At 33.1% G+C, this 15,969-nt stretch overlaps 1 protein-coding gene and 1 long non-coding RNA gene across 3 annotated transcripts in view; one reads left to right on the top strand and one right to left on the bottom strand.

The window, feature by feature from the left end:
• LOC143265782 (uncharacterized) overlaps window positions 1-329 on the top strand; it is a 50,347-nt gene extending 50,018 nt beyond the window's left edge. The window contains exon 2 of the long non-coding RNA XR_013040486.1: window positions 12-329. This is a non-coding gene — a long non-coding RNA (uncharacterized LOC143265782). The remainder of the gene's footprint in view (window positions 1-11) is intronic.
• A 509-nt stretch (window positions 330-838) lies between these two features.
• LOC100874859 (uncharacterized) overlaps window positions 839-15,969 on the bottom strand; it is a 28,001-nt gene continuing 12,870 nt past the window's right edge. For both annotated transcript variants that reach the window (XM_076540784.1, XM_003705640.2), the window contains 7 exons: window positions 13,617-13,893; window positions 11,032-11,264; window positions 7,611-8,022; window positions 6,026-6,296; window positions 4,566-5,080; window positions 3,907-4,131; window positions 839-3,798 (listed from right to left, as the gene is read on the bottom strand). In XM_076540784.1, coding sequence (XP_076396899.1) covers window positions 3,532-3,798; window positions 3,907-4,131; window positions 4,566-5,080; window positions 6,026-6,296; window positions 7,611-8,022; window positions 11,032-11,264; window positions 13,617-13,893 — 2,200 coding nt within the window. In that variant the 3' untranslated portion in view covers window positions 839-3,531. The remainder of the gene's footprint in view (window positions 3,799-3,906; window positions 4,132-4,565; window positions 5,081-6,025; window positions 6,297-7,610; window positions 8,023-11,031; window positions 11,265-13,616; window positions 13,894-15,969) is intronic.

Below are 15,969 nucleotides of genomic sequence, written 5' to 3'. Positions count from 1 at the left end.
TTCGATTTCAGATGAATTACTTTCGGCTGAAATGGAATTACGAGATACGGAACATCTCCCGTGGTTGGATATTACCGTTCGCATGAATCTTCGACATCCGCCCGATCCTCCGGGGTGCCTTTAAGGACGTCCGCATGAACTTATACCGTCGACACCTTTACCGCACCTTCCGAAATGATATTTCGCTCCTGGGTCCACGGACATCTTCATGGATAATTTATGCTTTCGATCAAAATTTTGTGATCAGCAAAATGCAGATGCATGGATAGTGTTTGAGAAATAGGAATGTAAGTGTGAAACATGAAATTAAAAGATGCTTTATTTAAATACGTTGTCTAATACTTCATTTAAATATGTGATCTAACACTTCATTTAAACACGTTGTCCTACACTTATTTCAACCCTTAACGATCACACGTTATCAAAATAACATACTTGGCACGATAGGACATTTATGACCCCAGTCACTGAAAATGTTTCTAACAAAGAAGCTTCTAATGAAGAAACATTTAATAAGCATTTAATAAAGAAACATTTTAACTTAAAACAAAAATGGCAAATAATCTTTGAAAGTTGTTTTAACATATTTCACAGCTGTTTTCAACAAATTTAAGCTTGAATATGAACAAAATTCAAAAACGTGAAAAAATTGAAAAAATGTTAGCAGAAAAATTAAAAAAAAAATTCTTTCGATTTTAATATAAAGAGCTAAAATTTTAGCTGAACTCTCTTAAAATTTTGAGGGAAAAAATAATAAAAATACTGGGATTTCGAAAAAGTTATTTATTCATATTTTCAGAACAATTATTGTAAATATTGTAATCAAAATTATATTATTTTTGAGATGAATAAAAATTGTTTTGAATGACCTTAGTATTATTATTTATACGTCATTGTGGCATTTAAAATCTGGCACTTAAAAACTTACAGTCTAAGTATGATGAGAACAAGTTGAAATTGCCAGTCTATATTCAAATTAAAAATCGAAGCATTAAGGGTAAATTTTCCATTCATCACAAAAAAATAAATCTGATCACTGTATTACCTCTTCTTCAAAAATAAACCTCTCGAATTTCACAAACATTCTCCTGAATCTTGCAAGCCCTATTTTTGACCCTGCACAGCAGGTAGCTACCCCTAAAATCATATACAAATTAACAACCTCCATCAATCTTCAGTAACTCATTAAAACCCCAATGTAACACTTGAGACGATGCCTTGTTTTAACACATGATTTACTGCCAGATGTAAATTTATTACAGATTAAAATGCAATAGTTTGCACAGAATGATAAGGTACAAGGTGCCTCTCTAAGTTTCCACGGGGACACACAAACAGATGTTCGTTATAGTTTACCAACTAATATCGATTAATTTCCTACGATCATTCCTTTCCTTCCTGGCTCCAGCTACTCGAAATGTTCCTCCTGTTTCTGACACAATTTGTGGTTCATGGTACGCGGCAAGTAATAGCCAAAGCAATTGCAGGGACCGCAGATAAACGCTACGGGAGTGTTCATCGACGCGTAAATCGGTCGATTCTCGGACGGACATCAAATTAAGCAACGATCCGAGCAAGCCAATGGACGAGGAAGCGGGAATATCTCGACACGAAGAAATCATTTTGTGTCCGACTTAATCGACTTTTTCGCACTCGGGACGCGTATCAATTTATTTAACGTTTTTCAAGGGGGATGGATCACTGATTTGGTATTTTCTGATTGAAAATTTGAAGAGTTTTAGAAACTTAATAATTTAATTAGTAATGTGAGTGTTAATAAGTTTCTTTGGAGTTTGAGAGCTTGAGAATTTATGCTGTTTGAGAGGTTAAGAACCTTCTAAGTTAAATGTTGAGAAATATAGGAGGTTTCAAAATTTAGAAAGTTTGGAATTTTCGAACATTTGGAAATTTGGGGATTTGAAGATTTGGAAAGGTTGAAATTTGGTATCTTGAAATTTCGTTGTTTGGAAGTTGAAGATTTAGTAATTTAGTTATTTACAAATTTAAGAAATTTTGTGTTCATAAGTTTGGAGTTTTAGGAATTTGGGAATTTGGGGACTGGGAATTTAAGAATTTTGGAATTTGGGGATTTGGAAATTTGGGGATTTGGAAATTTGGGGATGTGAGAATTTGGGGATGTGGGAATTGGGGAATGTAGGAATTTGGGAAAGTGGAAATTTGGGAATGTGGGAATTGGAGAATGTGAGAATTTGGGGAAGTAGAAATTTGGGGATGTGGGAATTTGGGGAAGTGGAAATTTGGGAATTTTGGAATTTGGGGATGTGGGAATTTGGGGATTTTGGAATTTGGGGATGTAGGAATTGGGGAATGCGGAAATTGGGGAATGTGGGAATTGGGGAATGTGGGAATTTGGGAAAGTGGAAATTTGGGAATGTAGGAATTGGAGAATGTGAGAATTTGGGGAAGTAGAAATTTGGGGATGTAGGAATTTGGGGAATGTGGGAATTGGAGAATGTGAGAATTTGGGGAAGTAGAAATTTGGGGATGTGGGAATTTGGGGAAGTGGACATTTAGGGATGTGGGAATTTGACGAAGTAGAAATTTGGGGATGTGGGAATTTGAGGAAGTGGAAATTTGGGGATTTGGAAATTTGGGAATTTTGAAATTTGATAATTTGATATTTTGGGGATGTGGAAATTTAAGGATTTGTAAATTTGTAAATTTGTAAATTTGAAAATTTGAGAATTTGTAAATCTTGAGAATTCGAAAATTTGGAATATAAAAATTGTAAATCTTGAAAATTCGAAAATTTGTAAATGTCCATAATTTGAAAATATAAAAATCTCCAAAGTGAAAAAAAATTAGAAACTGTTAAAATTCAAGAATTTATACATTTTACAATTTAGTGGTTATAAATCATCACATATTAAAACAGATAAATTAAACACTCTCCTAGTTATCAAACTGCCTTTCAAAAAGATTACTTTTCAATGAGATGCTTAAAAATCATCATCAAGATAATAGCCAATATAAAACGAACTTAAATACCCATAAAAAATAATAGAATCCTCCAGAGCCTCATTCAGCAAAGAATTTCAATCATTTCACCCTTCGATCGTTTAACCCTCTCAGAGTTAAATTAATTCTACTCCTTCCTTATCACGTTTATACACCCTCTGAGTTACGTGTCAATTTACTTAAATTTACTCATTTCACTTTACACATTTCTACTACGCAAAAACTTCCCCCAACCAATCACATCCCCCGAAAATTTTCCCAAATTTGCAACAATAAAATATAAGGAAAATGTGAGAAAAACGAGGAACAGTTTCTGGCAGCAATCAGCGACAGCACGCTCGCATGTACGCGCAAAACAGCGTTCGTGGTCGCAAATATTGACAGACATTACTGTCACCGACAAAAACGACAGAGCAGAGAGGAAGCTCGAAAACACGAAGAGTACACATAGAAATTCTGCCAAGTACACTGTTATATTTTCATTACAGCGTCGTATCGCCACCTCTGGCAAATAGAATGAGTCTGCACCCTTTCCCGTCGCCCCAATCGAGCTCATCTGCTTGCAGAGTGTACGAGGAAACAATTTCTTGGGGTTGGAGCCGCCATGTTGAAACCACCCCCGCAGAATTTCTTCGCGCTACGAGTTATCACCGGCAGAACAGTATCGGGTCTGTGTTTCTGTTCCTTCGATTTCTGCAACTTTCGCTTCTGACTGTAATACTTTTTCTTCAGGTCCGCCATCTCGGTGTTCATCTTCTCGATTTCGTCTTTGTAGTCGTTTATCTGGACGTCGTACATGTTGAGCTCCGCGAGCAAACCCTAAGAAAACAATTTTATAAATTAGATATTTTTTTTATTCTTTTTATGATTCAAGACCTTTTTATGATAACAAAAGCAGTCAAAATGATTTCTAGATTCACATTTTACCTTCATCTTTTCTCCCCTCTCACGCAAAGCCTTTTGAGTTTTGTTAAGAGATATCGTCACCTCGGGTCCTGGGTGTTTCGATAAGATCTCACGAAGATTCACGTACAATTTCTCCGTGTCTTTCACCTTCTTTTCTTTTTCTATCATGTCACTGGCCATTTTGATCACACGCTTCTGGAGAATTTGAATTTTCCTCACCAGTTCGTAGGTGGGAGGATCGGAACCCTGTGAAAATTCAACCAGCGTTCGTCAAATGTTGATTTAGTAATGGCGCTATTTCTTCACCGTTTGTTTTAAATTTAGTGCAATGGAAAAAGATAAGAATGTTAAATTTACTGAAGACATTTTTTTTTATATATTAAATTATACTTGACATTTGTGTTATACAATTATACTTCATATTACAGGATACTGATTTTTCTTTTTCTTTTTAATATTGTTTTTTGTATTTTTTTTTTTTTTATATTATATTAATATGTACTTTACGTAAAATGTAAAATTTGGAAATTTAGAGATTTGTACATTTAGGGCTTTGTATTTAGAGTTTATGAATTTAGAAATTTTTGATTAATTATCACATTTCTGCTACTAAACAAAAATCCTTAAAAATAATTAAAACAAAGTAGAAAATGTATAGCAGAATGTAACAGAGGACTTACCTGAAGTTTCCTCCATCTGTGAATATTCAACGGAGTTTGCACCTCTTCTTCCAACGCCATAACCTTCAACCTCTCCCTCGTGAGATCACGGTTCAAATGAAACACCTCTTGACGCAAATCACTCATGTTCTCTATGTTCTTCGTCAACAAAGTCCTCTCGGTTCTCAGTTTGTTCACCTCCAACTTCAGCAATCTAATATCCTCCAGCCTCTGATTATACTGAACTTCACCGCGTTGAAGAGTCCCGTGCAAAACTTTTATTCTGCTATACTGAAGACTCAACTCGTCGTTTCTTCTAACTAGTTGCGTGCCGATGATGTCCCTCTCGTTCATCACGTTGTCTATGTCCTTCTTGTGGCGTCCGATGTCGGACTCAGCCTTCGAAATCACCTGTCTAAGACTCTTCTCTTCCTGTTTCATCTTCTCTATCTCGTGTCGGAGCTCGCTCACGTCTTTGCGGGCAGATTGCAGATCCACCCTTAGGGCTTCCTTCTCTTTTTCCACCCTGTTGCGGACTGGAAGATTAATGATTGCGTGAGAAGGTGCTTCCCTTTGGGAATCTCGGCAAATGACCCCCCGGGACGCTTTTGAATAATTCGATAAAAGTATCTTTCTTAGCTATTTCGTGGGATTTTACCTTGGTTAATTTGGTCGAATAACTTTCTGGTTTTGGATGAATTTTTGTTGATATTATGTTATAATAAATTGTACTTTATATGGTCATGTTTTATATAGGGGGATTTTGTTTGGGGTATTTTCGTGCAAAGTTAATCATGTTATAACATGTATTACACATGTATATATGGTATTAAATATTGAACATTCATATAGTGTACATAACGTATTGCATAGTGTACATATAATGGCTGTAAAATTACATTTCACATATGCACATAATGCATTATGTATGACACATCGTATATGCATATAGTCAATGTAACATCACATATCACATGTACACATAATACATAACATATCATACATCCATATAATGCACATAACATATCACATACTGTATATACATATAATGGGTACAACATCACATATGATATATGTAATTTTTATAGCATATAATCTACCATATATACATATAGTACATGCATATAATATATCACATATGCTTACACTGTATAATGTGTCAGATAGCATGTATGCATCTAATGCACTAAACATATACCACATATATACTCATTCTGCATATGACATATCTCATATCGCATACACATATGATACATATAATGTCTTATACCACAACATACATACATGTGACTATTGTGTAGCATAACATATATGAATACAACTGCTGTATAATATATCACACATGCATATAACTGTCATATAACTTATCACATATGCATATAACTGCCACATAACATATCACACATGCACATAACTGCTTTAAAACATATACATACATAAAAACATCAACAATCGAAGCTTCAAAATTAAAAACAACTTACGGAATTCTTCTTTGACCAAATTCGTTTCCTTCGTCACAATATCTTCTTTTAATAGTTCAATCTGATGATTGAGCACCGCTAACTTGTTCCTCAATTCCTGTATCTCGTCCTGTGCTTCTATTAAGCTCTTGCTGTATGTATTTCGCTCGGCACGGACAGCTTCAAATAGATTCTGCTGCTGACGGAACCTTGTCTCGGCCTCTGCCAGCCGTTTCTTGTAACTGGAGATCTCGACCTGCTTTAGCTTAACCTCGCTTATGTACTCCTCGACCTGTTAACGCAACCATGTACGATCAAGGGCATGCAAATTCGTGCTAATACCTAATGTTAATTTGAGAAATATGTTCTTTTTTATATTTTTAAATGGTATTTGTGTGTGCTGCTTCTTTTTTTGTGAAGTTATTGATATAGATATTGATATTGTTAAAATGTTTAAATGTTATTAAAATTTTAAAGGAATCTTAAATAAATAAATCTTTAAATTCCTAAAGTTCCAAAGTGTTGAATCTCCATATTCTTAAACCTTCAAATTCCACAATGTGTAACTTCTACAAATTCTCAAATCCTGGAATATAAAAATATAAAAATATCGAAAAACCCAAATGCTCAAATCTTAAAATACTAAAATCTCCAAATCTTCACATCCTCAATTCCTAAATCCCCATATACTTAAATTTCCAAATTTCTACATCCCCAAATTCTCACAGCCCCAAATTCCCACACCCCCCAATTCTCACATCCCCCAATTCCTACATCCCAAAATTTCCACTTCCCCAAATTCCAAAATCCCCAAATTGTTAAATTCCTAAATTTTCAAATCCCCAGATTCCCACGTCCCCCAATTCCTACATCCCCCAATTTCCTCATCCCCCAATTCCCACATCCCCAAATTTCCACTTCCCCAAATTCTTAAATTCCTAAATTTCCAAATTCCCAAATTCTCACATCCCCAAATTCCCACATCCCCCAATTCCCACATCCCCCAATTTCTACATCCCCCAATTCCCACATCCCCCAATTCCCACATCCCCCAATTCCCACATCCCCCAATTCCCACATCCGCCAATTCCCACATCCCCCAATTCCCACATCCCCAAATTTCCACTTCCCCGAATTCCAAAATCCCCAAATTTCCACTTCCCCGAATTCCAAAATCCCCAAATTCTTAAATTCCTAAATTTCCAAATCCCCAAATTCCCACGTCCCCCAATTCCTACATCCCCCAATTCCCTCATCCCCCAATTCCCACATCCCCCAATTCCCACATCTCCCAATTCCCACATCCCCCAATTCCCACATCCGCCAATTCCAACATCCTCAATTCCCAAATCCCCAAAATCCCTAATTCTCAAATTCCCAAATCCCCAAATGCCCAATACCCCAAAATCTCCACATCACCAAATATCAACAACTAAAACATCTTTCACAAAGAAAGCACATTTACTCTCAACTAACGGTAGCACGAATAACAAAAAGTTGCAATCAATTTCAGTTTACAATCTACCTCCTTCATCAATAGTCACGCTGCAATATCGACTTCTACTCCCCATAAATTACAATTCCATTGGAAATAATGAAAACTCACCTGCTGCACCAAGTCCTTAATCGTCTGACTATGCTTGTCCCTCTCCTTCTCAACCAGATGCAGCTGCTTAGACACTTCAATGACATCTCGCACTGAATCGTCCAATTCGTGCTCGATTTTCCGCTTGCTGTACTCGTTCACAACCATCTGCTGGTTCAATCTCTTAATTTGGTCCCCCAAAGTCTCCTGGTTACGCGACAGAACGTTCTTCTCGCGTTGTAGAATCTCGACCTCTTGCTGTTTGTCAATAAGCTGCTTCCGGAGCGTCATCGTTTGTTGTTCAGCGTTTCTCGCCGACGTTACCGCTTCCTTCGACATCTTCTCCATGTCAGATCTTTCTGTCTCCAGCTTTTGCAACCGTTTTGTTATTGCCTCCTTCTCTGTCTTGAGCTTTGACATCTCGGTTTTTAGTCTGCAACAGTTTGAACGTAAGTTAGCGTTTGGGAGGACTTGTGACATTGTTTGACTCAGCATCGACATAATAGGTGCAGCACTTTCTTCTAGGGAAAGGGAATTTGTTTTATGTTAGTGGATGAACTGATTGGATTGGATAAGTTGGACTGATTGGAGGAGTCTGACACAGTTATAGTTCAGATGTGATCAATTTTAATTAAATTCTTAATACTCTTCAAGTTTAGGTTCTACTCTAATCTCGCTAAGGATCGCTCGATATAAATACTCACTTTTTAATTTTCTTTGTTTATTTTAATATTATACGGACAGTTAGTTTTGACTGACGCATCTGACAAATAAATTACAGGTGTTAAGTATGTTGAGTAACGTATATTAGTACATTGGTAGATACTTATATTGTTAGGTATATTATATTGCTAAGTACATTACATTACATTGTTATGTATAGCATTACATTGTACTAATACATTAATTATATAATTGTAGTGGTTATCATACGGTATTATATTACTATGTATATTGTTGGGCATATTATATTACACTGTTACAATATTAAATTTACAATACTAAATATTGCTTAAGTAGTACTAAGCTACTCTTACATTGTTATATATATTATATTACCATAGTATATTATATTATTAAATTCTTGATCAACGAACATATGTTCTTCAAATAGTTCTGTAAAATTGTAGAATCTTGATCGAGAATCAAATATGTCAAAGGTCACCTAAAAAATGTTCCAAATAACTAATTCCACCTAATTCGACTACAATGCAGTTGGTCTTTAATTTCTCCCGAACAATCCTGCAGATAAAATTAAATTAGCATTTCTCCGTGCAACATCTTATATGGAACAGTAAATTTGAAAGCGAGAATACAGGAAATTTAATAGATCATAGAATGCATTATGATGCTAATTGCATTATGGTAATGAAGAGTAGCAAACAGTTTCAAATAATGGCAGACATTATATAACAAATTGATCCTGTTATTTGTTCTCGTTAGAACGCTAAGGAAAGCTCCAGAATTTCCACGCAGACCTCATAATTCAACCTAGTATTATGTGCTCTAATGATCGTAAATTTAAGACCGTCGTCTTCATTGTTGCAATCTGAACACAGCAAAGTTACGTGTAATAGCTGCTTATTCATAAATATGTTCATATCGCCTTACATGATATCATTTTTCGTATGCTATTAATTTTAATTTGTGGTTGAGATACGAGTTACGCAGTACATTTTAAACTGATTAAAATACGTATAATGAAAACTATAAATAATGTAAGATTATTATAATACTTGAAAATAAACGCAGTAAAAGTTCGCTCTTCAATCGCGTCATGTCCGCTGCGCGCGCAGATACAAGATTCGCGGGAAATTCAAATATGATTTATGCACATTCTCTTCATAATTTGATCAACTTAAAAACTGGAATAGTATCTTATAGAAATAAATTATTTTAAGTAAAATTTCTTTTAGAAATTATTTTTATTACAACTCTTAGATGAAAATGTTTTTAAATTTTTCTGAAATTCGTGATACGTGCTGGAAAATATTCATATAAAATAAAATAGATGAAAAATATTATTTTTAAATTGAAGAATATTATTTCTAAATACTATAAATGAAAAGTACGTATATATTTTTACATAAATGAAGGATATTATTTGTAAATAATATAAATGATAAAATTAAGGTGACATGTTACTATTTTTCGTGATTAAAAAATGATTTAAAGTTTCATTTAAAATTTCTAGAACTCCATTATGGCTGTCGAGGATTAAAAATATTTCTACATCATCAAATAACAATTTAATACTTTTACTACAAAATTGTTAATACCTAAAAATATTTTCTGAACGTCATCCTAATTCTCTTTTCATTTAATTTTGAAGATTATATTGATTTTATAGGTTATGTTCGTTCCTAAAAAAAATACGAAAAAGAACTAAATTATCAGCATCGACCATTTTTCCTCGTAGACACAGGAAAATTTTGTTCTCCCTCGTAAAAAAACTTCGTTTTCATTTTGTCAAGGGGGAAAAATAATCGCGATTCTTGTCAACAGTGTCACCGTTGTTTCCCTGTGAAATACAGAACGATTTGCATAGCAATTATACGTACGTACACCGCGTACGTATCGACGTTGCATTGTAATGCAAAATTTAATGGAAAATAAATTTCGCCTCTGACCATCACGGCTAGCAATCGGTATTGGTCACCGCGAATATAATTTCGCAAATAACCCGACGAATAATGCTTCTCGAATTACCTGTTTCGTCGTTGCGATCAATTACGCGACTGATATTTTATTAATGGAAAACGAAACGATACATTACGAAATTCACGACAGCTAACTCGTTATTGGAAAAAGGAGTCCACGTGATCTTTTCTTCTGTCAGATGATTATTAAGGTGATTGAATAACAAACGTGTTCTACTATGAACCTTCTTTCTGATTTAATTGGATGGAAATAATAATTGTGTGTTGACACTAGGGGACTTTGAAAAGAACTCATCGTGGCAAAATGAAAGTAATTGTATATAAAGTAATATTTAATAGATATTGGGTAGAGAAAATAATGGTTAGAGGTTCGTTTTTAATTATGATATAAGAAAGCTATTATAAATCTTCTTACAATTAGTGAAGAAACTGTTTTAAATCTTCGTAATGAAGAAGATATTTTAAATCTTAACAAACTAAATAATTATAAAACGTTTAAGTATAGATTACTAAATAAGAAATAAAGATAGTAAACTTTTAAAATAAATGCTTAAAAAAAGATAATTTAAAGAAGAGAAGAGCATCACCGTTGCTAAAGAAGTATACAGAACAAATATGGCGGATGCAAGTTGTAACTCAAATATTAAGCAGCTTAACTCTTAATACTGAGTATTTACAAGAAAAACCAAATAAGGTTATAGTAATTCTTTAAATTAAATTTGAATTTTATTAAAAAACTTTGAATCGATCATATGTACACTCATTAAGATGTCAGTAATTACCTATGCATCGTCAGTTTCATTTCCTTCAGTTGTTTCTCCTTCGTTGCAATATCCTTTTCACAATTTTCTATTTGAACGTTCGCGTTTTCAAAATCAGCTTGTAGGTTTGTCTTCTTCACAGTTAGCTTGTTGATCTCCTTCTGCATCTTCTCGTTGGATGTTTTATACTCTTTCAGTGTAGCCTCCAGTTTCGCTGTATTCTCTGCAGCTGCTTCAAGCGATGCATTCGCAGCCTATGTAAAATCAAAATTAAATTAAATAAAATTAATTATTATTGAAGGTAAAGATTAATTAAAATTGAAGTTGATACACATCAAACTAAAACTTCTCACATTTTTTAATTGAAGAGTTTCAATTTTTCAAGCATCTCATGTCTCCAAGTTGTTGAGTTTCGAAATTATTAAATTTTTGAACTTGCAAATTACCAAGTCCCCAAATTTCTAAATCTTCAAGTTACTAAAGTATTGAATTTACACAATTTCAAATTAATATATGAAGTTTGCAAATTTCAAGGTCCCTTAATTTTCATATTTTCAAATTCTTCAATTCTCTAATTTTCAGATCCTCGAATATTGCTTCTCCCAAATTAAAAAATTCCTAAATTCCACACTAAACAAAACTTTGCTCTATCATCCCAATTACAAGTAAAAGCCTGTAATAAAATAGAAAAATGTCTAATCTGGCAATATAACGAGTGCCCACTGTATATCAAACAAAAGAATATCTATAACATTGGAAGGAAGTTTTGCTCTCGAACGCGGAGAAACAGTGAAATGCAGTTTCTTCAAGTTGTTAGATAGCACTTACTGTCCCGACCGAGCAAAGTCGTTTCGTTTCTGTTACCTGTCGCGAAACTTGTTAAACTTTCACGTAAATTTTGAGGTTGCAAGACACGGCAGCCGGAGAAGATACGATTTGTTTGATTTTCGCTTGGAAAAAGCCTGAGAAAGAAGCCGCGAACGAAAGTTTTAAGTGCGAACCTTGTGACTTTCTTGTCGGATACGAGTCAACATAAAAGTTCGAACTTTGAAATAGCCAGGCAAGTTGAACATTTATTTGATAGAATTCAAGAATTTTTGAAAGAACAACCCTGGTCATCGAATGAGGATATACGAAAATTTCACTTTGTGGCTATAACATGTCATACATGGAAAATTGTCTTAGGTCAAGCAAAATTATTACTAAATACGTTGATAACGATATATACACTGCAATTTGTTACTATCATGATAATAAATTGTGTGGGTGATGAGCGATTAAGGGCCGTGCGAGCGTTTACGTATCGATAGGCTCGAGTATCGATAGCGCGTCAGGTGAAATTTGAATGCCATAGAAAATGTCTGCCTGCTCAAAAGACTAGTTTACAACTCTTCAACATTATCTGAGTTGAAAAGAATTGCAAATATTTGGGAAAATGAAGATATAAAGCATATGATGTATACGGAGCACGCTGTGACCAAAACAAAGGAAATACAAGATATTAACATGTGTTAATAATGTTATGTACAGTGGTAGTTATGTTAGTAACTAACAAATATTACAATTTGAACAAGCCTCTTAATTTTACAGAAAACGTGAAAGATTCTGAAAATTTGTAGTGTCGTGGTGTGATGTAGTGAAAGGATGCACGTAAAAGGATGAAAACTACAGATTTCGTCAGATTTAGTTACGTGTACAAAGTGACAGTGATGAAAACTTTCGTGAAGCACCTGTAACGTTGTAGAGCATTTTAGAACTTCTGTCGTTTTCGTTACGACTCTATATAATTAATGATCCTTGTCAGTGTTACAGTGAAAACTTTATGTATGTTACTGCTCAACAGTGATTTACAACGGTACCACAGTTTATTTTACGACTTACGAAGATACATAAAAGGAACTTCATACTTTGGTGATAACAATTTCGGAACATCAAAGAGGGCTTAAAACTGATAGGACTGAAAGCACAACCGTGCTTGTAGATAAAATAGAAGAGAGAGGAACAAGGGTAGCTTAAAATATTAGAATAGTTAAACTGTATGATAGTGATAGGAGAATAGGATACGAAAATATTAAAATAATGAAATGGTAAAATTATAAAACAGAATAGTAGAATAGCAAAATAGAAAGTGTAATATTCATATAAATATAAAGTTATTTTATTCCTTTTTATGGTCATTAGATATGTCCTGAAACGATAAAAGCTACTTCTATTTATTTTCCATCTGACAATAATAAAAATTATTTAGATGATTATTTTAAGTTAAACACCCTGTACGTCTCTTCACATTTTAAATCAAGAAATATTTACATCCCTTCTACCCTTAAGTCACTCTCAACAACCAAAACCACAACCCCTTCGTTATTCCTTCCAACAACCACTGTACATAACAACCAAAACTCTCTACCAATATATAATCCCCAATTTATTTATTTATTTTCCCAATTTATCTACGAAACCAGCTACATATTCCACGCTAATCGCTCCGGTGTTAATTCGTCTTTTGGGGATAACAGTTTCTGTAGGAAACACTGTTTGATACACACAACTGCGACCACGAAACTATGCAATGTGGTTAGAAATTACACAACACCAAGATCCCTTACTTGGAGATCATCCGTCCTTGCAACAAGCTCCTCTTGCAAATGTTGTACCTCATCCTCCGCCATTTGCTTTCCTCGTCGTTCTTTCGAGATCTCGCTCAGTTGGGTGTCCAGATTCTCCTGCATCTCTTCTATTTGATGACCGAAAACGCTGTTTCGCTTCTCTAACTCCTCCGTGTATAACGCCATGTTTTTTAGACGTTGTTTCAGGGTGTCCACCTCGCTCGTTAACTTCTCCTTTTCTTGTTGAAGAAGCTCCTTCTCTTTGGTTGCACCGCCGCTGTTTAATATTTTGAACGCGCAAATTAAATTTTTTTTTAAACACGGTGGACATGACCAGTGTTGCAGATTAAAATAATTACAGTTATAATTAGTTATTATTTGCAGGAAATGTAAATGAAGGAAATTTTTGAGAGCTTCTAATGTTGAGACAGTGAGACAGACAGTGAGACTCTAAATAGATTTAAAGATGAAATTGAAAGAGTAAGTAAAATAAACATTTTATATATCTACATATTATCCAAATAACAATTTGTTAATATTAAAACTTCTTAAAACAGAAAATTTATAAAATAGTAATTTTAAATTATTGCGGTCCCAGAATTTTAAACGCCAAAGGTTTCAAAAATAAATATTTCATAGATTAAGGCATTCTAAAGTGAAAAGATTAAATATTAAAATCTTCTAAAACTGAAAATTGAAGTATTAAACATTTCTAAGGTGATAATTTTAAATATTTGAAGCTCCAAAATAGAAATTTTAAAAACTGAAGCATTCAAAAATATTTCACACATCAAAACAACCTAAAGTAAAAATTTTAATATTAAAATTTGTCAGAACAAGAAGTTTTAATAATAAAATATGCTGGAACAAGAAGCTTTAATATTAAAATTTGTCAGAACAAGAATTTTTAATATTAAAATTTTCCAAAATATTTTTAAATATTAAAACTTCTCAAAATACAAATTTTACGCACTGAAATTTTTCAAACTAATACGAAATACGTATAAAATTTTCCCAAAATATAAATTTAAAATACTAAAACTTCTCATAGCAATAATATTACTAAACGATCATAATGCTCATAATAATAATAATAATAATAATAAATTGCTCAAGTTGATAAAAAATAATTAATAATTTTGCAACATGTATTAAACAAAACTTTCAAATATGACTCATTGTCAGTTAATAATCTTATTAGGATTATAAAATGAAACGTAGAAAAGTAATAAAATACAAGAAACACGGATCAAAGTATTAAAACCTAAATGGCTATCATCGAGGATTAGATGTTCTTACAATAGGCAACTAAAACCCCAGGAAGATCAAACTTCCGATATGACATTTTATGAAATATTAGATCGTTGTTGGAAATGGGTTAATTTCATTGACTTTCTCCTGTCTTAAGCATCTTTTATCTCTGTTCGCGTTACGTTTATTATCAAAGTCCTTTTATTGAAGTTTCACGAATCTCTGCTTTATATCGATTAGCTGGGGGTGATTGTGTTATTACAAATTAAAGAAAATACATCTTATTTAAAGTGAGTGATAATAATTTTAATCTTTGAGAATAATGTAGAATATTTTAGGCACCTTAATAAGTTTAACAATTTTGAAATCTTCAAAGTTGGAAATTTTCAAATATTTTGAGATTTCCAAATAGTCAATATGTAAGTTTCACAACTTTCAAATCAGCAAATCGCTAAATTCTTCCAATTCGAGGTTTTTAAACATTTATAAAGTTTTTATATTTCTGAAAATTTAATTTTCAAATTTGTATACTTTCAAAATTTCCAAATTTTCATATTGGCAAATCACTAAATCACTAAATTCTCAAAATTTCAATTTCTCAGATACCTAAACTCTCAAGTTTAGATTTCCCTAATCTCCAAATTTCTGAAGTTAAAAATTTGCGGGATTTCATATTTTTTAATTTTCCAATTATTAAGGTTCTAAGTTTCTACATTCCTCATTTTTCAAATTTTCAAGTTTTCAAATACCTAATTTTCAAATTTCCAAATCACCGATATACTAAATCGTCGAAATTACATTTTTCTGAATATATTAACTCACAGGTTTTCAAATTTCGCTAACTGCTAAATTTCTAAATTTCCAAATTTCCAAATTTCCAAATTTCCAAATTTCCAAATTTTCAAATTTCCAAATTTCCAAATTTCCAAATTCCCAAATTTCCAAATTTCTGAATTTCCAAATTATTAAGGTTCCAAATGTTTGTATTCACCCTTCTCCAAAATTCTAAATAAGCAAATCACTAAATCTTCGAAATTCCAGTTACCTAAATAGTTATTTTAATCCTCAAGTTTTCCAAAACCTCTAAATTTTGAAATTTCCT

The sequence above is a fragment of the Megachile rotundata genome, chromosome 2, assembly GCF_050947335.1.
Source record: "Megachile rotundata isolate GNS110a chromosome 2, iyMegRotu1, whole genome shotgun sequence".
Taxonomy (NCBI): Eukaryota; Metazoa; Arthropoda; class Insecta; order Hymenoptera; family Megachilidae; genus Megachile; species Megachile rotundata.
This window is presented reverse-complemented; position numbering and strand designations above follow the sequence as displayed.